Source organism: Carcharhinus amblyrhynchos, chromosome 30 (assembly GCF_965287045.1).
Source record: "Carcharhinus amblyrhynchos chromosome 30, sCarAmb.v2.hapA, whole genome shotgun sequence".
NCBI lineage: Eukaryota > Metazoa > Chordata > Chondrichthyes > Carcharhiniformes > Carcharhinidae > Carcharhinus > Carcharhinus amblyrhynchos.
In genome coordinates this window covers 26,126,942-26,152,652 of record NC_137353.1, presented here as the reverse complement: position 1 = coordinate 26,152,652, position 25,711 = coordinate 26,126,942, and the positions used below count along the sequence as shown (strand labels likewise).

General features: G+C 48.6%; 1 protein-coding gene across 2 annotated transcripts in view; it reads left to right on the top strand.

Moving 5' to 3' along the window:
• Nucleotides 1-24,058, top strand: part of LOC145360098 (zinc finger protein 362-like) — a 67,483-nt gene extending 43,425 nt beyond the window's left edge. For both annotated transcript variants that reach the window (XM_080215053.1, XM_080215052.1), the window contains exons 4-8: nucleotides 11,507-11,801; nucleotides 13,693-13,917; nucleotides 17,685-17,763; nucleotides 21,177-21,335; nucleotides 22,828-24,058. In XM_080215053.1, coding sequence (XP_080071179.1) covers nucleotides 11,507-11,801; nucleotides 13,693-13,917; nucleotides 17,685-17,763; nucleotides 21,177-21,335; nucleotides 22,828-22,944 — 875 coding nt within the window. In that variant the 3' untranslated portion in view covers nucleotides 22,945-24,058. The remainder of the gene's footprint in view (nucleotides 1-11,506; nucleotides 11,802-13,692; nucleotides 13,918-17,684; nucleotides 17,764-21,176; nucleotides 21,336-22,827) is intronic.
• The last annotated feature ends 1,653 nt before the right edge of the window (nucleotides 24,059-25,711 follow it).

The window sequence follows — 25,711 nt, the reverse complement described above, 5'->3', positions numbered from 1 at the left end:
TTTGATGAGCAGCAGTGTAAATTGGGTCTGTGTTCTCTGGAGCTCAGGAAAACGAGAGGTGATCTCACTGAGGTGTACAGGATTCTGAAGGGGCTTGGTTGTGGGGGCACACGCAGCGGGGTTGTTGGCTGTGTTTTTAGTTTAAACTTTATTTAGTAGTAGAGAAAGGCATGGATGTTGGGAACTTGGGGAAATAAATAAATTGAGCAGTGTGCATATAACAGAGAAGGAGATGCTGGAAGTCTTAAAGCGCAGCAAGGTAGATAAATCCATAGGACTTGATGAAGTATATCCTAGGACATCGTGGGAGGATAGGTAGGAAATTGTGGTTCTTCAAAGATACTTGAATTATCGATAGCCACGGGCGAGGTGCCTGAAGATTGGAGGGTGGCAAATGTTGTGCCTTTCTTTAAAAAGGGCTGCAGGGAAAAGTCCAGGAATTACAGGCTGGTGAGTCTCACGACTGTATTGGGTAAGTTGTTTGAATGTATTTTGAAAGACAGAATGTACAGGCATTTAGAGAGGCAAGGACTGATTAGGGACAGTCAGCATGGCTTTGTGAGTGGGACATCATATCTCACAAATTTAATTGAGTTTTTTGCAGGGGTGACCAAGAAGGTGTGATGAGGGAAATGCAGTTGATGTTGTCTGCATGGGCTTTAGCAAGGCATTTGACAAGATACCACATGGTAGGTTGTTGCATAAGGTTAAATCCCACAGGATCCAGGTTGAGGTAACCAAATGGATGCAAAATTGGCTTGATGACACCAGAGAATTGTATTTCAAACTGGAGGCCTGTGACCAGTGGTGTGCCTCAGGGATCGGTGCTGGGTCCACTGTTATTTGTCATTTATATTAATGATTTGGATGAGAATTTAGTAGGCCTTGTTAGTAAATTTGCAGATGACACCAAGATTGGTGACATAGTGGACAGTAAAGAAGGTTATTGAGAATTGCAGCGGGATCTTGATCAATTGGACCAGTGGGCTGATTAATGGCAGATGGAGTTTACTTTAGATAAATGTGTAGTGATGCATTTTGGTAGATCGAACCAGGGCAGAACTTACTCAGTTAATGGTAGGGTGTTGGGGAGAGATGTAGAACAAAGAGATCTAGGGGTACACGTTCATAGCTCCTTGAATGTAGAGTCACAGGTGGACAGAGTGGTGAAGAAGGCATTCAGCATGCTTGGTTTTACTGGTCAGAACATTGAATACAGGAGTTGGGACATCTTGTTGAAGTTGTACAAAACATTGGTAAAGCCACACTTGGAATACTGTGTGCAGTTCTGGTCGCCCTGTTATAGAAAGGATATTATTGAACCAGAAAGAGTGCAGAAAAGATTTACTAGGATGCTACCAGGACTTGATGGTTTGAGTTATAAAGAGAGGCTGGATAGACTGGGACATTTTCCCCCTGGAGCATAGAAGGCTTGGGATGATCTTATAGAGGTTTATAAAATAATGAGGGGCATAGATCAGCTAGTTAGTCAATATCATTTCCCAAAGGTCGGAGAGCATAAAACTAGAGGGCATAGGTTTAAAGTGAGAGGTGAGAGATATAAAAGGGTCCAGAGGGGCAGGGTTTTCACAGAGAGTGGTGAGTGTTGGAACAAGCTGCCAGAGATAGTACTAGAGGCAGGTATAATTTTGTCTTTTAAAAAGCGTTTAGACAGTTACATGGGTATGATGGATGTAGAGAGATATGGGTCAAACGCGGGCAATTGGGACTAGCTTAGTGGTTAAAAACAAAAGGGCGGCATGAACAAGGAGGGCCGAAGGGCCTGTTTCCATGCTTGCAAACCTCTATGACTCTAGTGTCATAAGGAGATTTACATTAACACTGCAATGATGTTATTGTGAAAATCCCCTAGTTGCCACACTCCGGCACCTGTTCAGGTACACTGAGGGAAAATTTAGCACAGCCAATGCACCTAACCAGCATGTCTTTCAGACTGTGAAAAGAAACCGGAGCATCCAGAGGAAATCCATGCAGACACGGGGAGAATGTGCAAAACTCCACATAGACAGTGACCCAAGCTGGGAATTGAACCCGGGTCCCTGGGTTAGCAGTGCTAACCACTGTGCCACCTCTGGCCCCGGAATCTAGAACACAGGGTCACAGACTCAGGATAAGAGGCCGATCATTTGGGGCTAAAATGAGGACAATTCCTTTCAATCAAAAAGTTGTGAATCTTTGGAATTCTCTATCCCAGATTGTCGTGGATGCTGCAGCCTTGAATATATTAAAGGCAGATTCAGGCATAATTTTCAGTCTGTCAGAGAATCAGGGGATGTGGGAGCAGGCGGAAAAGCAGAGGTGAAACCAGAGATCGGATGTAATCATATTGAATGAGCCAACAGGTTCAGTGGACCCACCTGCTCCAATTTCCTATGTTCTTTTATTGGCCTTATAGCTTTAATAGGGGGCTTTCCTTCTTGCAATGGATGCTGGGATAGTTCTAACTCCATCGCGTCACCCTGATAATGGAGTCTGATAGTCACTGAATGTGTGGATTCAGCTGTCACCCAGTGATGCTCAAGTGGAAAAGCTGTCACTCAGCCCCTGGCTGCTGCTGGTGGACCAGGGGGCCGGAGGAAGTCGGAGGGAACGTAGTTTTGTTCTGTAGCTGCAGTTGATTGTCCCCAACACCAGGGGTCTCTGTTAGTCAACGTTAAAGAAGAAATGCTGTTAACACTTGGCAGATCCAGTCATCAGCGGGAAGGGAACTGAATCGCTGATGTTTTGGACTTGGGTTTTTCATCAGAATTGCCCGTCAACTAGACCTATCTGACCCCGACATCATTAACGATACTCCAGTACGCACTCAGTTCTGTGACAGACCGGTTCAACTTGACCCATTCTTAATTTTCCCCAGCGACCGTTCGTTGTGCGCTGTCTCACTCCGTCATGTCAACCTGAATGTGGTAACCAGTCTGACCCCTGCTGTGTGCTGAATTCGGCCGTTCCTGCTGGGGCAGCAGGAAGCAACTCTACAGCTTGCTCAGGCATCCCAGAAAGCACAGACCAGCCAATGTCCAGTGCTCCCTGTCACCATTCAGTGAACGTGCCAGACACTACCCATGTGAGTGGATGTTAGGCTCAGCTTTTTTGCCCCACCTGGTCAAATACCCTTCACACCGTGGATAATAGTCACTTCAGTGCGGGGTTCCAGTGGGACAGGACTCAGACTACTGACACAAATGAGGGACAGTTGCCCCTGGGAATGAGTCTAACTCTCGCTTGCAGGGACTCAGCCGATCAGTAATCTTTTCCAGAAATTCACTAATCTCCGGGAAGAGAGATATTATCTTCGGATATTGAGTTTGGACCCAGCTCTTTAACAACCTAACCTTGAAACACACTGTCTGAATCATCCATTTCCATCACTATCTCTGAAACCTCACTCCCTCAGCCAGCACCTCAGTAAAACGTAGCGTCTTCTAGTCACTAGAATAATTTAATCTTAGGAGTTAATTCGGCCATTTCAATGGGCCTGGAGTGGATGTGGGATAGAAACCGGCAAAATAGAAGTCGCATCGAGCCTCAGAGGTGCCCTGGAGAAATGGGTACTGTCCCTGCCATGAGGTCAGAGGCTGTGTCCGACTCCAGGACCTGGTAGCCACGACAGTGCATTTATAATGCTGCCACGCAGACTGGGTATCAAGTTGCCAATCCTGCCAACACAGGCAGGAAGAGCAGGAGAGATGTGGACAGCACGGTGGTTAGCACTGCTGCCTCACCGCAGTTCGATTCCTGGCTGAGTTCACTGTCTGTGTGGAGTCTGTGCATCCTCCCCGTGTCTGCGTGGGTTTCCTCCGGGTGCTCCAGTTTTCTCTGAAAGTCATGCTGGTTAGTTGCATTGGCCGTGCTAAATTCTCCCTCAGTGTACCCGAACAGGAGGCAGAGTGTGGGATTTTCACAGTGACTCACAGTGTTAATGTAAGTCTACTTGTGACACTAATCAATAAACTTTATAAATGTTAAAAGACTCCCAGCCAGTCATGTGATGGAAAGAACTTTGGAACCTCCACAATCACGACCCAGAGTTCCTGACTCCCCCTCCCTTGGGCAGTCTCTCTGAGTCGAGGGTGACTGGCTTCTACCCACATATGAGTTCTCAGGTGACCGAGGAGTTGAATGCACGGCCGACAGCCCCTGTCACAGGTGGGGCAGATGGTGGTTGGAGGAGTGGGTGTAAGGGGGAGCCCCGAGTTGCCACCCTCTCCTTATGCCGTCGGGGCTTGGATTCCACTTGCTCGAGGCCATGGCGTTTTGAGATGTTCAGCTCCCTCCCGGATGCTTTTCCTCCACTCTGGCTGGTCATGGACCAGGGATTCCCCAGTGTCGGTGCGAATGTTGCACCTCTTCACAGAGGTAGAGAGGGTGTCCCTGAAGCTTTTTCTCTGTCTACCTGGGCCTCACTTTGCTGAATTACTGGGCAGAGTGCCTGTTTGGGGAATCTGGCATGTGGATGATGCAACCCATTCCTGAGCCAACTGTCACACATACATCAGTACCATCTGGTCTGACATAAGGTCACACAAGGACAGTCTCAACTGGGATCTTGGGTTCATGTCACACTATCTGTAACCCCCATGACTTGCCTGCGCGTGCAAAATCTCACTAACTGTCCTGTCTGGAGACAATACACATCTCTTTAATCTGTGCTTAACCCTCTCTTCACTCACATTGTCTGTACCTTTAAGACATGATTACCCGTAAAGACTTGCATTCAAACCACTATTTTGTAAATTGAGTTTGTGACTTTATATGTGAACAGAACTCCCACTTACCTGATGAAGGAGCAGTGCTCCGAAAGCTAGTGGCTTGTGCTACAAAATAAACCTGTTGGACTTTAACCTGGTGTTCTGAGACCTCTTACTGTGTTTACCTCAGTCCAACGCCGACATCTCCACATCTGGTCTGACACCAGGCGTGAGATTATTCCGGTTTCACCGACCACCGGGATTGTCAGGTCCCGTGGAAAGTCAGTGGACTTGGGTGGAACGGTGGCACAGTTGTTAGCACTGCTGCCTCACAGTGCCAGGGACCCAGGTTCAATTCTGGCCTCGGGTCATTGTCTGTGTGGAGTTTGCACATTCTCCCCATGTCTGCGTGGGGTTTCCTCCGGGTGCTCCGATTTCCTCCCAAGATGTGCGAGTTAGGTTGATTGGCCCTGCTAAATTGACCATAGTGTCAGGGGGTTTAGCAGGATAAATGTCTGGGACTACAGGAATAGGGTGGGTGGGTTTGTGGTTGGTGCACACTCGATAAGCCGAGTGACCTCATTCTGCACTGTAGAGATTCTATGACTATTGATTGAGTCACCAAATCTCCCACAGTCGGAGGGCTGAGAATTCTTGGCCCACAGAATTTCCAAATTTTGGTCGGCACGGTGGCACAGTGGTTAGCACTGCTGCCTCACAGCGCCAGGGACCCGGGTTCGATTCCTGGCTCGGGTCACTGTCTGTGTGGAGTTTGCACATTCTCCCCGTGTCCGCGTGGGTTCCCTCCGGGTGCTCTGGTTTCCTCCCACAGTCCAAAGATGTGCGGCTAGGTTGATTGGCCATGCGAAATTGCCCCTTGGTGTCCAAAGATGTGTAGCTGTTGGAGGGAATGAATGAACAAGTTTTCTGAGACCATACAGAACTCCAACAAAAATGGCTTTATTCAGCGTGCGTGAGGGAGAACAGAACTAATCCCAGCTTGTTCCTGAGCTACTGGACCCGTCATAGATGCTTACACATTTTTATACATTTCTGCATTACAAAGTGCTGCTTTTCATCAGATTGTACTTTAAATTTGTCGAAGTTCTGTTTTGATCACATTATGCTGATCCAGTGTCCTGCGTGTTTTATCTTTAATGGTTTTCTGAACACATCCTGTTTGCAATATTGAAGCACTGTAGTTATCAAGCGGATTTCAACGGTGTGTCAACTGTCCCAATTTCCCCGATATTTGATTAGTTTTCCAGAGGCACACAGGCTCCTTTAGACATTGTGGAGCCTCGATAAGTGGTATCGACTCTCTTACTGTTGCTATAGCCTTGGAAAGAGCTCACCCTGCGGTGTGACCGTTTATTGCTTTCTGGGGTATAATTGGTCATGTGTCTGCCTACAGTCAGCGTGTCTGTTTAACCCTTTCCATTCTTCCTCTCCTGGTGCAGCCCACCCTCCCTGGGGTTGCCCTGCTACAGCAGGTTAGGTGGATTAGCCGTGGTAAATGTGAGGGGTTACAAGGATAGGGTGGAAGGTTGGGCCTGGGTGGGTTCTCTTTTGGAGAGTCTGTGCTGATACGATGGACTGAATGGCCTCTCCCAGCACGGTCGGGTTTCTGTGGTGAAGTGAAATACCAGAGCTGGTGTAGTGTCTGATGTTTACCACAGGGTGGTGCTCTGCTACAATATTACCTCGATAAACTGCTGCCGAAACACCAAACTAAACCATCAGATTCCAGTCAAACACCCGGATTGTAATGAACTAGGATCAGTCGATGCTCCATGTTCTCCCAGCTTTCTCCCCTCTCCTGCTCCCGTGCTGGTTGCGTTGACGTCTCACTCCAGCGCTCTCCATCCATTTGCCCATTAAGCCCCATTGTATTTCCATCCAGAATCCATTCACATCCCCTCTCCCAGCACCCTCTCACAGGGAAATACTGTGCTGCTGGACACACACACCCACACACACACAGACAGACACACACACACATGCACACACACGCCTGCACACACATACACACCCACCCACACACACACCCTCCGTAGAGGGACCTCCACTGGGGACCTCTGCTGCCTGGCAGCAATAAGGCCACCAAAGGTGTATCCGGGCGACAATGGAAGGTGTGCAGCAGCAATCCATACAGGAAACGCCTCCACGCGGTGGGAAAAGGCACGGAGGACATTTCCGCGAGGTGGCACATGCAGTGGGGCACCTGACCCAGGTGGAAGGGGAGCCATAGGCTTTGGGCCAATGTGGAATTCTGTCTGAACAGGGGAGCGTTCAGGCGGGATCCCACCGCACACCTGCGCCACCTCGAGACCACGTGCACATTCGGGCCCGAGCACAAGCGACCTAAGGCCTTGGGTGGCTTTGGCCGTGTGCTCAGCCAGCCCGCTCCTCTATCATCCAGCACGTTCCTGATCCTGGTCATCCACAGCCCTCCTCTCCGTCAGCCACCTGAAGTTACGTGGCTGCTCCTCCTAACAGGGGAGAGCTGCGTCGCGAGGCAGCCGTGTTCCAGACAGTGAGGAGGTCCTGGTAAAAGACAGGCAACTCCTACAAGGAGATCAAATCGCGCCCCAGATCGATAAGCAGGAGCTGCACGTAGTAATTTGAGTCGGTGGAAGAAATACGGCGCCAGGGCACACCATTGTGGAGGAGATTTGACGTAAAGGTACCTCCTGCAGGGTCCGGAGGCAGAGAGTCGCTATCCCCCCACTCGCAGAGGCACTAAGACCTTGACCGCTCTCTGTGAGTGGGAGACGCAGAACCGCGGCAGAGACCCAGTGCAGTTGGTTGTCCCAGAAGAACCGCACCAGGGTCCTCTGGAGATTAGTGACAAAGTAAGAAGTCTCACAACACCAGGTTAAAGTTAAACAGGTTTATTTGGTAACAAACGCCACCAGCTTTCGGAGTGCTGACAGTCCCTTTGTCAGGTGGACTCACCTGACGAAGGGGCAGTGCTCTGAAAGCTAGTGACGTTTACTACCAAATAAACCTGTTGGACTTTAACCTGGTGTTGTGAGACTTCTGACTGTATTTACCCCAGTCCAACGCCGGCATCTCCACATCATGATTAGTGACAAAGCCAGGGGGAGGGGGGGTCAAAGGGACCAGCCAGTACCATAGCATGGAGGCGAGCAGCTGGTTTATGTCGAGAACTCGTGCCCTGTAGGACAGCACTCGGAGCAGTCCTGCCCAGCGACTCAAGCGGGCAGAGTCTTTGGCCTCCAGCTCCCGCCAGTTCGCCAGCCAGGGTTCCTCGGCTGGGCAGAGATGGGCCCCCAAGTCAGAGGAGGTTGGCCCTGCTCCAGGTGAAAGGCCTGAGCTCCTCCAGAAGGGGGTTCGTCTCCCATGGACCGACCAAAAGTCCGGAGCACTTGGCCCAGTTGATCCTGGCGGAGCTGGGACCGTGAACGTGAGGAGCACATCATCAGCGTAAGCCGACAGGACCACCCCTACGTCTGGGCCACACAGAGCTAAACCCGACATCCTCCTCCACAAGAGGCACAGGAACGGCTCCACGCATACAGAATACACGTGGCTGGACAAGGGTCAGCCCTGCTTTACTCCTCTCCCAAAGCGAAGGGGTGCTGTCAGGGACCCGTTAACCTTAATTAGACAGTGTTGACATCAATATTTAAATGAAATTTAAATGTAAGTGTTGATTGTAGGAGTACAATAATGTGAAGACACTGAGGTTATTTTTAGAACTCATTGATGTCAAAAATTATTTTCTTTAAACTTATTTAAAGTTATTTTCCCATGATAATTTAAGTATGTTTATTTATAGCCACTGGGATAAAGTGGAAGGATTACTGTCCTTAGAAACAAGGTTAACCTTCTGCTGTGTATAAATACTGCTCCACATAACCATCCTGAAGGGGATAGTCCTCTCTTTCTCTTCCCCTTTGCCTTTTCTCACGTTCTGTCTCACACTCCCCCCACCCCCATGTTTCCCTGTCTCTCTGTTTCGTTATTCTTCCCTTTCTCATTTCCCTCTACATTCCCCCGTCTCCTGGTTCAGTTTCTTCCAGCCAAATGTTGCTTTCCCTTTAACTCCATTTCCCCATTTTCCCTTCCTCTCCCAGCTCTTCTCTGTCTTCAATTCTTCACTTCTTGTTCTTATTTTCTTGTTTTTTTTTCTCTTTTTGCTATCAACTTTATTCTCCTTGTGTCCCCTCATCTCCCAGTCCCCACAATCTGACGGTGCCCCCCCCCCCACAGTCTCCTGCAATCTGCATCTCCCATTTCCCCATCCCCCCCCATCTCTCTGTCTCCCCCATTTCTACCTCCCCCCCGTCTGCCCCCCCGTCTGCTCCCTGTCTGCTCCCAGTCTCTCCCTGTCCACCCCAAATCCCCCTGTACCCACTCATCTCTCTATGGCATCTCTCTCTCTCTGCCTCCCTCTCTATCCCCCAATCCTTTCCTGCTCCTATCTTTGCACTCCCTCTCATCCTTATTTTCTCTTTTTCCCACTTTCTTTATCACTTAATTTCTGCATCTGCATCTCCCTGGCAAAGCCCTCTCCTTCCTGTTTATGTTCACCATGTTCTCCTCCTCCATTTCCTCTCTCTCTGTTTCTTTCTATCTTGCTCCCTTTACCGCGCTCTGCCCATCTCTCAGTTCTCCTGGATGACTGGTTTGCATGAGTATCGGATAATCCAGCTGCCTTTCCCACGATTCCCGTGTAACTACCTTACCCCGGCGCCGGTTCCAATCTTGGATGGGGGAGTCCAGCATCCATGATCGGAATTCTCCCGCTGTTCGAGTCCTGCCACCGCTGTCAGCGAGAACAGGGAATTTGGCGCTCAGCCAAACCTCCGTTCACTGCGGCGGGACTGGAGAATCCCAGCCGATGGCGAGGCCGGAGAGTCCCAGACACGAGTGAGGCTGGAGACTCCCAGCTGTGGGCGGGACCGGAAAATCCCTGCCACAGGCGGGGTCAGAGACTCCCAGCTGCTGGTGGGGCCGGAGAATCCCAGCCAATGGGCAGGACTGGAGAATCCCAGCCACGGGTGGGGCCGGAGACTCCCAGCCGTGGGCGGGGCTGGAGAATCCCAGCTGTGGGCAGGGCTGGAGAATCCCAGCTGTGGGCAGGACTGGAGAATCCCAGCCACGGATGGGGCTGGAGAATCCCAGCCACAGGTGGGGCCGGAGAATCCCAGCCGTGGGCAGGACTGGAGAACCCCAGCCACGGGTGCGGCTGGAGAATCCCAGCTGCATGGTTGCAGCAGAAATCTGCATTTGCGTAGCACCCACTAATATAGAAAAAGCTGCCAAATCACTTCCCACTTGTTAGAAGAAAAAAATTTAAACTCAAGAGCCAAAGATGGGGACATTAGAGGTGCCGGATGCTCGGACAGAGAGGCAGGAGCTAAGGAGTGTCTTAAAGGAGGAGAAAGTGAAGAGATGGAGAAGCTTAGGAAAGACTATTCCTGACCTTGGAGTTTAGGCCACTGGAGACACAGCTTCCACTGTGGGAGAAAGGAAGTGGAGGGATGTTTAGAAAGCTAGAACGAGACAAAGCTTTACCCAAAGACAGTCTTGGAGACTTGGACTTACGATTCTGCCATTACATGGGGAGCTGGTCCTGGGATCTGGCTTGAATATACTGACATCCCGGAATTAGGACAACGTGCCAGCATGAGAATAATCAGATAGAGGGGATGAAAGTGGGACTGATTTCCCCGTGTTGAGAAAAGGACGCTGGCTGCCCTGTTGATGATCCACATCTTTAATAAACAACGTTTCATGTCCCATTTCCACAGCATGTCACCCCCAATTACACTCCCCAGTGCTGCTGCCAAATGGCTTTCTAAAAAAATAAATACTACGCGCCCTGCCTCAGCGATGCTGCGATGTTTAGTCCTCATTCAGTAAGTATGGACTGAGTTTGGTGCTGTGCCCCTCATGCCTGTTTCCCTGAGGGAGTTAGAGCTCTCCCGGATTTACGGTTTGCAAGGCAGGACCAGGTGTTTTGGGACAAAGCATCGAGAGCAATCTGACTCCGTGCTCTCTGTCCCTTTGGAATCTCATCATGAACTCTTCCCAGAGGAGAACGGATATGAGTATATATTGTTCAGGAATATTTTCAATTCTTTTTATCCAATTCATTAAAGAGATGGAAAATCAGGAACAGCCAATTCCAGTTTTCTGGGGTGTTCTCCCCATGTAATGTCCACCAAATTTTACCACCAGTAATACCTGGACAGGCTTGGTCACATATAACTCAATTACAGCACTTGTGTGTGTGTGTGTGTGTGTGTGTGTGTGTGGGGGGGGGGGAGGGGGGAGGTGGTGTATGTGTGTGTGGGTGTATGTATGTGTGGCTGTGTATCTGCCTGTGTTACATGTGTAGTCTGTGTGTGACCATGTGTCTGGGTGTGTCTGTGTTATGTGTGTGTTGTGTGCGTGCTTGTGTGTTGTGTATATGTGCGCATTGTGTGTGTGTTTGCGTGATTGTGTTTGGATACGTTTAAGCTTGTGTGCATTCATGTGTATGTGCATGTTTATGTGTGTTGTGCATGTTTATGTGTGTTGCGTGTATGTTATTTGTGTTGGATTGTATGCATGCAAGTGTGTGTGTGTGTGTTCAAGTGTGTGTGTGTGTGTTCAAGTGTGTGTGTGTATGTGTGTGTGTGCGTTCACGTGTGTGTGTGTTCGCCTAAGTGTGTGTGTGTTCGCGTGTGTGTTCGTACGTGTGTGCATGTTCAACAAAGCTCGATGTATGTTTTGTTAAAATGCCATACTGTTTCTTTCCCTGACCCCAACCCCAACCCCAGGGCTCAGCTTATCCTCCCCCACTGCCACCTGTGACTCCATCAGTGTGACAACCCCCAGCTTAGCCAGCCAGGGTCGCGCCGAGGTCTCCTCTCCCACCCTGATCTCCGGCTTGATCACCCATCACGGCATGGACCCAGCACACTCCAGCAAGAACGGCCTGGCCAGCACCCTGAAGATCGAGAGAGGCAGGAAGAAGATCAAGGGCGAGAACTGCATCGGGCCCCCCGTGCTCGTGGTGCCGTATCCCATACTGGCATCAGGCAACGAATCCGCTAAGGATGGAAAAACGTACAGGTTGGAGAATGTCCATTTCTCAAACTGAGACCTCCCAAACCCCCGGGATGCAGGATGCCCCAGTGAGGAGCAGTGAGGTTGGGGTGTGGGCGCACTCAGTGGCTGCACCAACCCATCATTGTCCTCAGTGTTGGTGTGTGGGATGAAGGGTAGAGAAGGCAGAAAGTTAGAGCTCAGCAAACTCTGTGTACAACTGCTGAAGGGACTAAAACGCCAGCGATATGCTTCAAGCCCCCCGCCCTTTTTAAAGATTGGCAAGTTTTTAAATCGTTCTGAACATGTCGTGTCCCCTTTCCAGCACAGTGGGCCAAAAGTTGTCTCCGGTTCCAGATCGTTGAGTTGTTCATGATGTGACTCCTTGCCATTGAAACAACAGCTGTAGCAACTTGTCCCTCACACACAGTAAAACGTGTCTTTCCTAACCTGACACTTCTACCAATGACTAACAGGACTCATAGAATCGTACAGCACAGAAGGAGGCCATTTGGCCCATCGTGCCTATGCAGGGCTCCATGAAAGACTTCCCCATTGGTCTCTGCTCCTTCCCCAAAGTTTTCTTTATCAACTATGCTTCCAGTTCCTTTTTGAAAGGAAGGATCCAATCTGATTCCGCTACCCTCTCAGGCAGCGTTCCAGATCGCCATCAGCCACTGTGTTTAAGGAAAAAGATTCCCCCCTGGTTCCTTTGACAGTTGTCTCGAGTCTGTGTCTCTGGTTACTGACCCTTCCATTCAGTGGAAACTGTTTTCCTTTAGTTGATTTGATTGAAACCCCTCTGAGTTGCTGGAATGTGTTAGAATGCTTACCAGTGAGAGTGGGCAGTGGGGGTCCAGACACATCGTTCCCTGCCCCAGGCAGTAGCCCATCCTTGAAGCACTAAAGTCTTCATTCCAGAGGAAATGCTTCCTAGTCCAACACTTTGCCCAACATTTCATAATGGGGGTCCACCATTCAAGAGAACTCCCTACTATGGGATGGAGCACATTTTAGCGTAAGATCCCCACCCATCTCCTCATCGAAGAGTGAACCTTGCCATTCTAGAACAACATTCCATTCCGATGTTCATAGAATCCCTACACTGCAGAAGGAGGCCATTCAGCCCATCCAGCCTGCACTGACAACAATCCCCTGACACGAAGGGGCAATTTAGCATGGCCAATCCACCTGACCTGGGCATCTTTGGAGTGTGGGAGGGAACCGGAGCATTCAGAGGAAACCCATGCAGACAAGGGGAGAATGTATAAACTCCACACAGACAGTCACCCCAGGCCAGAATTGACCCCGGATCGCTGGTGCCATGAGGCAGCAGCCCTAATGTTGGTCCGTCCCTCTAGATCAGGAAGAGCTTCCTATTCTGATATAGATCTCCAATCTCACAATCCTGAAAAGGACTCCTTCTCTCCTTGGCACATTTCCCAGTTGGCCGGCTGTTGACCTGTGACCCATGGCTGCGTGACCTGCCGTGGGAAGAGAATAGTAGGACCTTGCTGTACTCAGGTGGCCCACCTTTATGTCCAAGCTTAGTGGATGTTCTTTCTGTGTCGAGACCCTCGAGTGACCATACAGGCTATCAGAATGCAGCTGTAGTGTAGTGTGTGCAAATGCCTACTTTTCAGAGGGGTGGTCCCTGAGTAACAGCAGGAGCTGGAAGGTTGGCTGACTTTGTTCTCAGTCGGCCCTGGACACTGAGACCAACTGTAGCTCCCTTACTGCCTCACGTAACATTAGGAGAGGCCGTTTAAATGGGGCACAGGCTGATGCTTGTGGAGCTCCTCAACAAACTAGTGTCTTCGAGAGAGGGCCCCGGAAAGCGAGTTGAGAAATTTTGGCTGGTGAGAATGGTTTTTTTCACCCCCCCTAACGCGATCCTGTTTCTGCCTCTGCTGCCCAGGTGCAAAATCTGCCCTTTGACCTTCTTCTCCAAGTCCGAGATGCAAATTCATTCAAAGTCGCACACGGAAGCGAAACCTCACAAGTGTCCGCACTGCTCCAAGTCATTTGCCAACGCCTCCTACCTGGCTCAGCATCTGCGGATCCACCTCGGAGTCAAGCCCTATCACTGCTCCTACTGCGAGAAATCCTTCCGCCAGCTCTCTCACTTGCAGCAGCACACAAGGTGGGCGAACTACATTCTCAAAGTTTATTTTTTTTTAAAGTTTTTTTTATTGTCACAAGTAGGCATAACATTTAATAAAAGCAGATTACCGCAGATACTGGAATGTGAAGCCAAAGGAGAAAATGGTGGAAAACCTCAGTGGGTCAGGCAGCATCTGTAAAGAGAGAGAAGAGTTGATGTCAAAGGCTTAACATTATCGTCGCAATGAAGTTACTGTGAAAATCCCCTAGTTGCCGCACTCCAGCGCCTGTTCGGGTACACTGAGGGAGAACTTATCATGGCCAGTGCACCTAACCAGGACGTCTTTGGGACTGTGGGAAGAAACCGGAGCACCTGGAGAAAACCCACGCAGACACGGGGAGAACGTGCAAAATCCATGCAACTCTGGTGTTGCCATTTGGAAACCAAACATCTCTAAACAGGAAAAGACAAGACAAAAAAACTGACGGATCAATGTTTTAGTGTTAATTGGAGCTGGGGAAACTCTATTTCCAATTAACTCCACTCCTTTTTCAAACATTTCCTCCATCTTTCTCATAGGGCCATTCATCCTGTGGACTAATCTGGGACATTGTTGATTTTATATCCCACACTCACCAGTGATAGTTAAAGGCAGTATTGGGAAGAGGTGTGACCACCTGGGGGAAAAACACAGTGGGTGGGATGACGATATAAATGGAATTAAAAGTGTAACCTTGCTGACAAGTTCATCAAGCCAGAATCACAGTTCCACAAAGAACCGACACGGTGGCACAGTGGTTAGCACTGCTCCCTCACAGTGTCAGGGACCCAGGTTCAATTCTGGCCCTGGGACACTGTCTGTGTGGAGTTTGCACGTTCTCCCCGTGTCCTGCGTGAGTTTCCTCCGGGTATTCCGGTTTCCACTCACAGTCCTAAGTAAATTGCGTTGAATCTGGAACTCAGTGTGTGCAAAAACACAGCTTTAGACTTGCAGCTAGATCTTAGAACATTGCTGGGGCAGCCCTGTTATAGGTGGGAGAGAGTTGGTGGGATAGAAAATAGGAGCAGGAAAAGGTCATTTTTCCCTTTGAGCCTACTCTGCCATTCATGGCTGATCCTCCGTCTCATCACTATACTCACACACTCTCCCTGTATCCCTTGGCACCTTTGGAAATCTATCTGCTTCCTTCTGAAATATATTCAGCCTTCTGTGGTAGAGAATTCCACAGGTTCACCACCTTCTGAGTCAAAAGGCTTCTCCTCATCTCAGTTCTAAATGGCCCTCTCTGTATCCTGAGACTGTGAGCCTCAGACCCTCCCAGACAGAGGGAATATCATCCCTGCATCCAGTCTGTGTGTGCCTGTCAGAATTTTAACTTGTCCCCTTTTCTCCTCACCTGTCTAAGTTGTCTGCATTATATTTCTTTAATTTATTAGTGTCACAAGTAGGCTTCACTGCAATGAAGTTACTGTGAAAATTCCCTAGTCGCCACACTCTGGCGTCTGTTTGGGTACGCTGAGAGAGAATTTAGCATGGCCAATGCACCCTAACCAGCGCGTCTTTCAGACTGTGGGAGGAAACTGGAGCACCCGGAGGAAACCCACGCAGGCACGGGGAGAATGTGCAGACTCCACATAGACAGTTACCCAAGCCAGGAAACGAACCCGGGTCCCTGGCACTGTGAGGCAGCAGTGCCAAACACTGTGCCACCATGCTGTCCCATGGTGTTTGTTTAGAGGGAGTGTTCTATTTTAGATGTTGTGATTCTTAGGGTGGAACTTCCTAGTCCCACCTGCCACCTGAGAACTGTAGCGGGTGGAACATGGACCTTGTAAAGGTCCGTTGATCTCAGGCGGAATTTTCTGGCCTTGGGACGGGTGTGGCTGGAGTGTCCCACCCTTAGAGACTGACACAAAGCTGACTTTTTGGTAAGTTTAAATCATAGAAGAAAAGATAACGGATGGAATTTTCCCAAATATTTTGAGTGTGAGGCTCTGACTGAAAGTGGGCCTGGAGCTCTCCGACTGCACAGCGAGGTGATAGTCCAGATTTTCAAGTGAATCTTATGAGAAATTGGCAGAGTGTCAGTTCCCTTGAGAAAACTGGAACACTCCAACTCCACAGGCCAGTTTTCTCTCTGGATTTTGTCTCTTTAACACCCAGAAAAGAGTGGGTGAGCTTTCTGCCATCACTCCGGAGAAGTGGGCCTGATAGAGTCTGCATGTCTCTGTAGAGATCTGGACGCCATCTTTAAAGGGCGACCCAAACTGCACAAAAAGTAAACACCCAACCAACCGCCTCCACTACAGACATGGAGAAGCACCCCCCCCCCCCCCCCCCCACCAATGCAACGGCGTTCCAAACTCCCACCCCGAGCTTGAGACTTCTATTGCCCAGGGCGACATGGTGGCGCAGTGGTTAGCACAGCTGCCTCACAGTGCCAGGGACCCGAGTTCGATTCCCAACTAAGGCCACCATCTATGTAGAACTTGCGCATTCTCCCCATGTCTGCATGGGTTTCCTCCAGGTACTCTGGTTTCCTCCCACAGTCCGAAAGATGTGCTGGTTAGGTGCATTGGCAATGCTAAATTCTCCCTCGGTGTACTCGAACAGGCGCCAGAGTGTGGCGACTAGGGGATTTTCACAGTAACTTCATTGCAGTATTAATTTAAGCCTACTTTCAACACTAATAAATAAACTTCTTAAACTTTTTAAAAAACTTTTCTTCAAACTTTTAAAGAAGATTCACAGCCATTGTTACACAAAAGGGTGGGGGGGGGCGGGGGAGGATGGTGTCTGGGGGATGGTGGCTGTTGAAACCTGCTTGTGATAAACTGGTTTCTGCACAGCTCACAAAGTGCCATCCTACAGACACTAAGGCTGGAATTGTGGCATTCATCCCCATGGCACAAGCCCTTGACATTGGCTGCCAGCGGGAACCTCCATCCCACCAGAGTCTACGGTGTTTTGTATGGCTCACCCGTCCCATTGCCAGGAACTGGTGGCAGGAGGTTAGAAGATCCCAATGGCGGGACAAGCTGGAAAGAAATTCCAGCCCAAGTCTTCGGCGGGGGGGAGAGCGGAATGGGTGATTCTATTGATTCTGAGTTTCAGTAAATACCCATCAATAGGGGGTGTAAGTTCACGAGTGAGGGAGGCTGTACAACCCAAATATTTTTTCACATGCTTAGAACTTTTAAGAGACTTCATTCTTTGTCTGTGCAGAAAGCACAAAAGGTGATTCTTGAACCACTATGTCCACTTTTCAAAGTCGCATTCAAAAATTCCTCACTGCATATCGTTTACATTTTGAAAGTTAGGAATATGTTACCATCACTGGGCGTGACAGGCCCTCGTAGAAGACATCGATTGAGTTTGGGCGGCACAGTGGTAGCACTACTGCGCCAGGGACCCGGGTTCAATTCCGGCCTCGGGTGACTGTGTGGAGTTTGCACATTCTCCCCGTGTCTGCGTGGGTTTCCTTTGCATGCTCCGGTTTCCTCCCACAGTCCAAAGATGTGTGGGTTAGGTTGATTGGCCATGCTAAGAAATTGTCCCTTAGTGTCTAGGGACGCGTAGGTTAGAGGCATTAGTGGATATAATATGGGGGTAGGGCCTGGATGGGATTGTGTTCGGCGCAGACTTGATGGGCCAAAGGGCCTCTTTCTGCACTGTAGGGTTCTATAATGCTTCTGTAGATTGCCCCTTTTCATTGCAGCGTTAATGTAACCCTACTTGTGACACTAACAAATAAACTTCAAACTTTTCCTATACAAACAACTGAGTTTTGTGTTTTCCAATGCAGGATCCACACTGGGGACAGACCGTACAAATGCGCACACCCAGGCTGTGAGAAGGCTTTCACCCAGTTATCGAACCTGCAGGTCAGTAAACGAGGGAGCATTTAGATGTTGGATGATTAACTCACTTGAACAAGGCAGGATGTCAGAAACCTGTTCTGCCGCAGTTGTCAAATGGGTCACCTATCCAACCAGAGTGGGTCTGAGCTGAGCTAACTGAACTCAGTTCCGGGAGGGGGGGCAACAGGAATGGCCTTCATAGCGAAACGGGAGAAGAGTAAGCTACAGTAGAAGGTGGGGTGATGATTCAGCATGGGGAAGAGGGAGAATTTTCTGTTTGAACTTTAGGAAGTACAAGATGGGAAGAGCAATCACTCTAATATCAAGGGAACAGAAAACAAGGGCAAGGATACTGTGCAAAGCTCAAGTTTGGTGTTGGCGGAGAGAGACAGAGCAATCACTTCTCAGACAAACTTGAAAACCATATAACTCTTCCACCAACCTACAGGTTTCTTAAACCCAAGTAGGCCTAAATTCAAACCTGCCTTCTTGCTTTACCTCAACTTCTGTTCTACTCTTGGGACCTTACAAAGGTCCTTCTCCAAGGGTCTTCTCCACAGCTTTACCAGGAGGTTGACTCAGGAATAATTTATGATTAAATAGAAATTCCTTGGAACTAAAGCTGGGTCCAGGTACTTCCCCACAACGTGGGGAGAGTTATAGGGCAGACATCAAGATAGACCGGTAGCAGATGTCCACCTGTCCTCTGACCCGTGAACAATGAGGGGAGGCGATGGTCTAATTGTATTTTTGCCGGACTATTCATCCAGGTACCCAGCTAATGTTCAGGGGGATCTGGGCTCGTATCCCGCTATGGCAGATGGTAGAACTTAAATTCAACTTTTAAAAAAATCTGGAATTAAGAATCTACTGATGAGCTTGAAACCATTTTCGACTGTCTGAAAAACTAATCTGATTCGCTCATGTCCTTTAGAAAAGAAATCTGCCGTCCTTACCCGGTCTGGCCTACATGTGACTCCAGAGCCACACCAATCTGGTTGACTCTCAACTGCCCTCCTAGGGCACCTAAGGTTAGGCAATAAATGCTGGCCTAGCGATGCCCCTGCCCCATGAGTGAATAAGATGGTGAAGGTTTCACAAAAATGGGTGAAGGGAATGGATAGATTTGCACTAATGGAAGTTAGACCACATAATCCTGGTACAGGCCTCACTAAGGCCTGAGGCTGGCTGGTTCTGTTTGTACAAATCTTCAAAGGTTAACTCACTGGCAGGGAAGAGCTTTTGAAGGGCCTCAGGATGTAACGTCTAAATATAACTTGAGCAAGTTAAACAGGTGGCCAGAGCAGTGGATTGATTCATTTTTCGGACAAATAAGAGGCGCAAGCCTCCGGCCTAGTCAAAGGGCTCGGATTCTTCCTGAAGGAGTAGAAAACCTGAAGCAACTCCGTAGATCAGAAGAAATATCTTCCACAGAGCGCACAGGAATATTTAGTGCTGGGTATGAATGGCGGCGGTTCAGTAAGAAGCTAAAAGAGAGGAGATGGATGACTCAATCGGGCGGCACAGTGGTTATTAGCACTGCTCCCTCACACCGCCAGGGACCCAGGTTCGATTCCCAACTTGGGTTACTGTCTGTGTGGAGTTTGCATGTTCTCCCCACGTCTGCGTGGGTTTCCTCCAGTTTCCTCCTTGAGTCCAAAGATGTGCGGGTTAGGTTGATTGGCCATGCTAAATTGCCCCTTAGTGTCAAGGGGACTAGCACGGTAAATACATGAGGTTAAGGGGATAGGGCCTGGATGGGATTGTGGTCGGTGCAGAATCGATGGGCTGAGTGGCCTCCTTCTGCACTGCAGGGATTCCATGTTTCGAGAGAGCTTTCTATAGGGAAAGTGAAGCAGGGTTTGTGATGAGGTGGCCTGTGGATGGACAGGGATTGGCGAGCTAATGGGTCTGTTGTCAAATGCCACGTTGGTAGAACTTGCACCTCTGTGTGAGTTGAGTCTGAGGCTCACCCCGGCATTGGGTGTATAATCCTGGCAGGTCATTTCAAGGCACCACGGTGCTGCTTGAGAAATTAACAAATTTGGAGTTGCATTAGACTACGCAGCCCCTTAAACTTGTTCCGCCATATAATAAGATCATAACTGATCTCATTTAACTTCAACTTGACATTCCTGCTTACCCCCACTCACCTTTCACCTCCCTGCTTATCAAGAATCTATCTACCTCTGCCTTAAAGATGTTTAAAGACTCTGCCACAATTAACTTTTGAGGAAGAGAATTCCACAATCCAATTTGTTTCCTCATCTCTGTCTTGGGTCACCACTTATTTTGAGTCGTTGATCCCGAGTTCTAGATTCCCTGACAAGAGGAACCATCCTTTCCACGTCCACCCTGTCCAGTTCCCCTCAGGAACTTACATTTCCTGCCCCACAAAGGAGGCAATGGCATAGTGATATTGTCACTGGACTAGTATTCCAGTAACTTCATTGCAGTGTTAATGTACACCTGCTTGTGACAGTTGTGACACCAAAGATGCACGGGTTAGGTTGATTGGCCATGCTAAAAATTGCTCTTAATGTCCTGAGATGCGTGGGTTAGAGAGATTAGTGGGTAAATATGTAGGGATATGGGGGTGGGGCCTGGGTGGGATTGTGGTCAGTGCAGACTCGATGGGTGAATGGCCTCTTTCTGTACTGTAGGGTTTCTATGATTTCTATGAAATAAACTTAAACTTAATGTTCTAGGGATCGGAGTTTGAATCCCACCATGACAGATAGTGAAATTTGAATTTGATAAAAATTTGGAATTAGGAATCTACTGATGTCCATGAAACCATTGTCGATTGTCGGAAAAAAACCATCTGTTTCACTAATGTCCTTTAGGAAGGGAAATCTACAATTCTGGCCTAGCCTACATGTGACTCCAGGTCCACAGCAATGTGGTTGACTCTTAACTGCCCTCTGAAATGGCCTAGTTAGCCATCCCGTTCAAAGGCAATTAGCAATAGGCAATATATGCTGGCCCAGTCAGCGATGCCCACATCGTCTGAACAAATAAAAAGAAATCCAAACCTTTGATCACCCAGGCACAGTGAACACCAGAGAGTCAAGGCAGGTCAGAGTACAGACCGTGTAGAGTTTGTAATCTTCATTAATCCTCAGAAGTCTAGTGAACTGGTCACAGACCGAAGAAATTCTTCCACCATCGAACCAAATCCCAGTTGCCCCTGCGGGGGTGGAAAGCTCCAACTGCTGGGCATTCAGCCAGTTTCCACGTCAATCCTCAATTGGCACCATCCATTTCATTTGCCTTTTGTGAGACCCGGCTCCTCACACATCTTCTGCTTTATGCTAGCTGACTTTACACGAGTAACACTGCTTCAGAAGTTAACCCACTGGCAGGGAGCTTTTAGAGCCCCTCAGGATGTGATATGTAAACGCTGTCTTATCTTGCTCATTTTTTTGTTTTTGCAGTCGCATCAACGACAGCATAATAAAGACAAGCCGTACAAATGTCCAAATTGCTACAGAGCGTACTCAGACTCCGCCTCACTTCAGATCCACCTCTCTACACATACGGTTAAACACACTAAAGCCTACTGCTGCAGCATGTGTGGAAGAGCCTACACCTCAGTACGTATCGGTGACTCTCTTCCCAGTGAACACTGCTTCAACCAGCACGCGATATCAAGGAGTTTCCTTTTAAAAACATATTGATTTAATTCCATATTTTTGCCCCCAAAACACAGACTCCTATTGATATGGGTATCATTAAATGGTGCAATGTACACAACACTCATTAGTGCTGGGATACGGGATATTGATCAGTGCTGGGATATGGGATATTGATCAGTGCTGGGATATGGGATATTGATCAGTGCTGGGATATGGGATATTGATTAGTGCTGGGATATGGAATATTGATTAGTGCTGGGATATGGGATATTGATTAATGCTGGGACATTGATTAGTGCTGGGATATGGGATATTGATTAGTGCTGGGATATTGATTAGTGCTGGGAAATGGGATATTGATTAATGCTGGTATATTGATTAGTGCTGGGATATGGGATATTGATTAGTGCTGGGATATGGGATATTGATCAGTGCTAGGATATGGGATACTGATCAGTGCTGGGATATGGGATATTGATTAGTGCTGGGATATGGAATATTGATTAGTGCTGGGATATGGGATATTGATTAATGCTGGGACATTGATTAGTCCTGGGATATGGGATATTGATTAGTGCTGGGATATGGGATATTGATTAGTGCTGGGATATGGGATATTGATCAGTGCTGGGATATGGGATATTGATTAGTGCTGGGATATGGAATATTGATTAGTGCTGGGATATGGGATATTGATTAATGCTGGGACATTGATTAGTCCTGGGATATGGGATATTGATTAGTGCTGGGATATGGGATATTGATTAGTGCTGGGATATTGATTAGTGCTGGGATATTGATTAGTGCTGGGATATTGATTAGTGCTGGGATATGGGATATTGATTAATGCTGGTATATTGATTAGTGCTGGGATATGGGATATTGATTAGTGCTGGGATATGGGATATTGATTAGTGCTGGGATATGGGATATTGATCAGTGCTAGGATATGGGATACTGATCAGTGCTGGGATATGGGATATTGATCAGTGCTGGGATATGGGATATTGATCAGTGCTGGGATATGGGATATTGATTAATGCTGGGATATTGATTAGTGCTGGGATATTGATTAGTGCTGGGATATGGGATATTGATCAATGCTGGGATATGGGATATTGATCAGTGCTGGGATATTGATTAGTGCTAGGATATGGAATATTGGAAGTATATTGGCCGCTCTTTCGCAGTCACTGGATCAAAATCCTGGAATTTCTTCCCTAACGGCATTGTGGGTCAACCCACAGCATGTGGACTGCAGCGATTCAAGGAGGCAGCTCACCACCACCTTCTGTAGGGCATCAAGGAATGGGCAATAGGTGCTGGCCAGCCAGTGACGCCCATGTCCCATTAATGAATAAAAAAGAACTAAACCTCACACAGTGTTCGATGATTCCATTGCATGAAGACCCAGTGCTGAAATTGTTGATTTTTGTTTTATCATTTGCAGGAGACATACCTCATCAAGCACATGGCAAAGCATACGGCAGTGGAACACGCAATCGACACCCACTCCCCTCAGAGAACGGAATCCCCCAGTTGCCCTGTTCGGATTTCCCTCCTTTAATCGACGCCTCGTGTTTGAACTCCAGGAAGTGGGCGCTCCGGGGGCGTAGTTCCGGTGCTTTCTGCGGATGGATGAGGAGTTTTTTTCCCCCCCCCACCTTCCCCGTTTGTCTCCTCCCGCTATTTATTCGGCCTCTGGGGAGAGGCATCCAACCACAGGCAGTAACACTCGCACCGAGTTCCTCGGAGCGCCGAGACTCCCAAAGACTACGACGGCACATTTTGAGCCGGGTGTCGTCCGTTGCCGAGGAGGTGAGTGCCTGCATCCCTCGGAGGAATGCCTTCCGTTGCTGGGCAACGGCACTGGAAGCAAGGACGTAACCGACAGACTGGTAACTTCCTCAGTAAGGGCATTGGATCCGTACTGTCCGAGACTTAATAAGCTGTGTCTGAGAGCACCACTTTTATTCATGTTTAATACGTCTTACTATTACACAGGAAGACTGCGGAGGAAAAAAAAAGATAAGTGAATCAAACTAGATATAGAATTATTAAACAGTATCTCACCTTGTTGTTCTGTGATAGTGCGACAATTCTAGTTTTCAATTATCGGTTATTAGCTAATACGAATTATTATACTAAATGTACGGTCAATTCCCGTGTGTTTAATTGATGTCTTTGCCCTACCTTCCGTACAGGCCCAGACACAACTCATTTTTACCATGCGTCCTAACTGGTTCAATACCCAGTAGCCACGTCCACCCTCACAGAACACGTCTGCGATAACGTAGACTGCTTTTAATGCCCACCTGTACTGCCTCCGTGCGCTTGAGGCAAGTTACCGCAAACAGCAGGAATCCAGTTTGAGTGTGCCTTTAATTGCAGTGCCCGAGGGGAAGAATGGGCATCTGCCGAGCGAAAGGACTCGCATCAGTTTAATCGCGTCTCGAAGGCTGCGGATGAGGAAGTAGATTCTGAGGCGCGTTGAAGACACGTGGACTCAGCCTTCGGGCAGACTGCGCCCCCACCACCCCAACCCAGTGTTCAAACATTGTCAGTGCCATTCAGGCAGTGATCAAATCCTGGCCTTGTCCCAATGCCCGCTGTTTACCACGCTTTGCTAACAAGACATCTCCACGCCCTGTTATTTTTGTTACGATCATGGAATCCGTAGAACCTCCGCAGTGCAAAAGGCAGCCGTTCGGCCCATCGAGCCTGCGCCGACCATAATCCCACCCAGGCCCTATTCCTGTAACCCCACATATTCATCCTGTTAACCTCCACCTCCACGCGCCCCCCGCCCCCCCCCCGACACTAAGGGTCAATTTAGCATGGCCAATCAAACTAACTCGCGCAGCTTTGGAGTGTGGGAGGAAACCGGGGCACCCGGAGGAAACCCACGCAGACATGGGGAGAACGTGCACACTCTACACAGGCAGTGACCCGAGGCTGGAACTGAACCTGGGTCCCTGGCGCAGTGCTGACCACTGTGCCACCCTGCACCCCCCCCCCCCCCCCCCATGTCTTGTCATCTGCTGGAGTTGCACCAACTCATCACCCACACCCAACCATGAGTTCTATCTTATTTTAACCACGGGTTATATCTTAAAGGGGTCAGTACAAAAGCGACTGGCAAATCTCTTTTTTTTCTCCCTCCCACAAAGTAAATCCTGCTGAAAGACATCCTGATGATGTCTTTGTGACAAAGGTGCTAACAATTTCCCGGAAGCAAAAGAGATTTGCCGAGTTCTCTGGCATGATGTCTGACTCCTTTTAATAAGGTGGGATGACTGACCTCAGACTCAATTCTAGGGGTTCAAATGGTTTCTGTCCAGAAAGGATGCTCCGGGAGTGCATTCTGGGCTGGAATTTAATCTAGGGGCTATGAGGCGGTTTATATATGGACCAGAACGTAGGAGTGTGTTAAAGACTGGAATCCATTCAGCAGCTCCAGGTGACTTCAGTGAGCTTATGTCGTAGATGTGTGATTCATATTTAGACTTCAGACTCGGGAGTGAGTTTAAAGAATGGAATCTAATCACAGCGTAGATCGGAAAGAAGTGAAGCACGAGTTGTCTGGAGAGAGATCTGAACCTTGAGGTTCAATACTGTTCCACTACCTCCGAGACCCAGAGTTGAAAAGTGTGGTAAACGAAAGGGGGTGGACTTGTCGAATCTCTCTGTGCTGTAAAGGGGCCACCTATGGGACCGAGCATCAACAACATAATTTGGACGTAAACTGGTGGTCGCACTGAGGTGGGAGGGGGAGAGATCAGGGAGGGGCACTGCGAAGGAAAATGCCGCACCGCTGCGATTGGACTTGCTCGTCCAGGGCGGGACTCAAACAGATTGTTGGAGCGGAGTAGACGGAACTTCCCTCTGCAATCTCACTGTGGGAGGAGAGCTTGGGGATGATGGTGGACAAGCGCTGAAGGTGGAATCAAGGCTGTGGACTGCGACAGGGAGGGACTCAGCAACATACAGCTGCACCAATGGTCTATAATGAGTGGACACTGCAATCTTGGGGTTTGCTGAACAACGCTTAGACAACCAATGCGTCCAATTGTGCTGGTCCTGAGTTATCATGTCCCTTTTTTTTTAAATTAAGATCCGTATGTCATCTTTTCATAGTGTTATTTCAAAGAGATTTATACAACAGAGTCAATGATAGTAAGCTTTTCTTTAATTTGTTTTATATATTATATATATTATATATATATAAATATGTGTAATTCATATAAACCCCGAGGCAACGTCATTCTTAGCCTGCGAACATAGATTTAAACATGGCCTACACTCTCACTACTCTGATGTTCTTGTGGAACAGT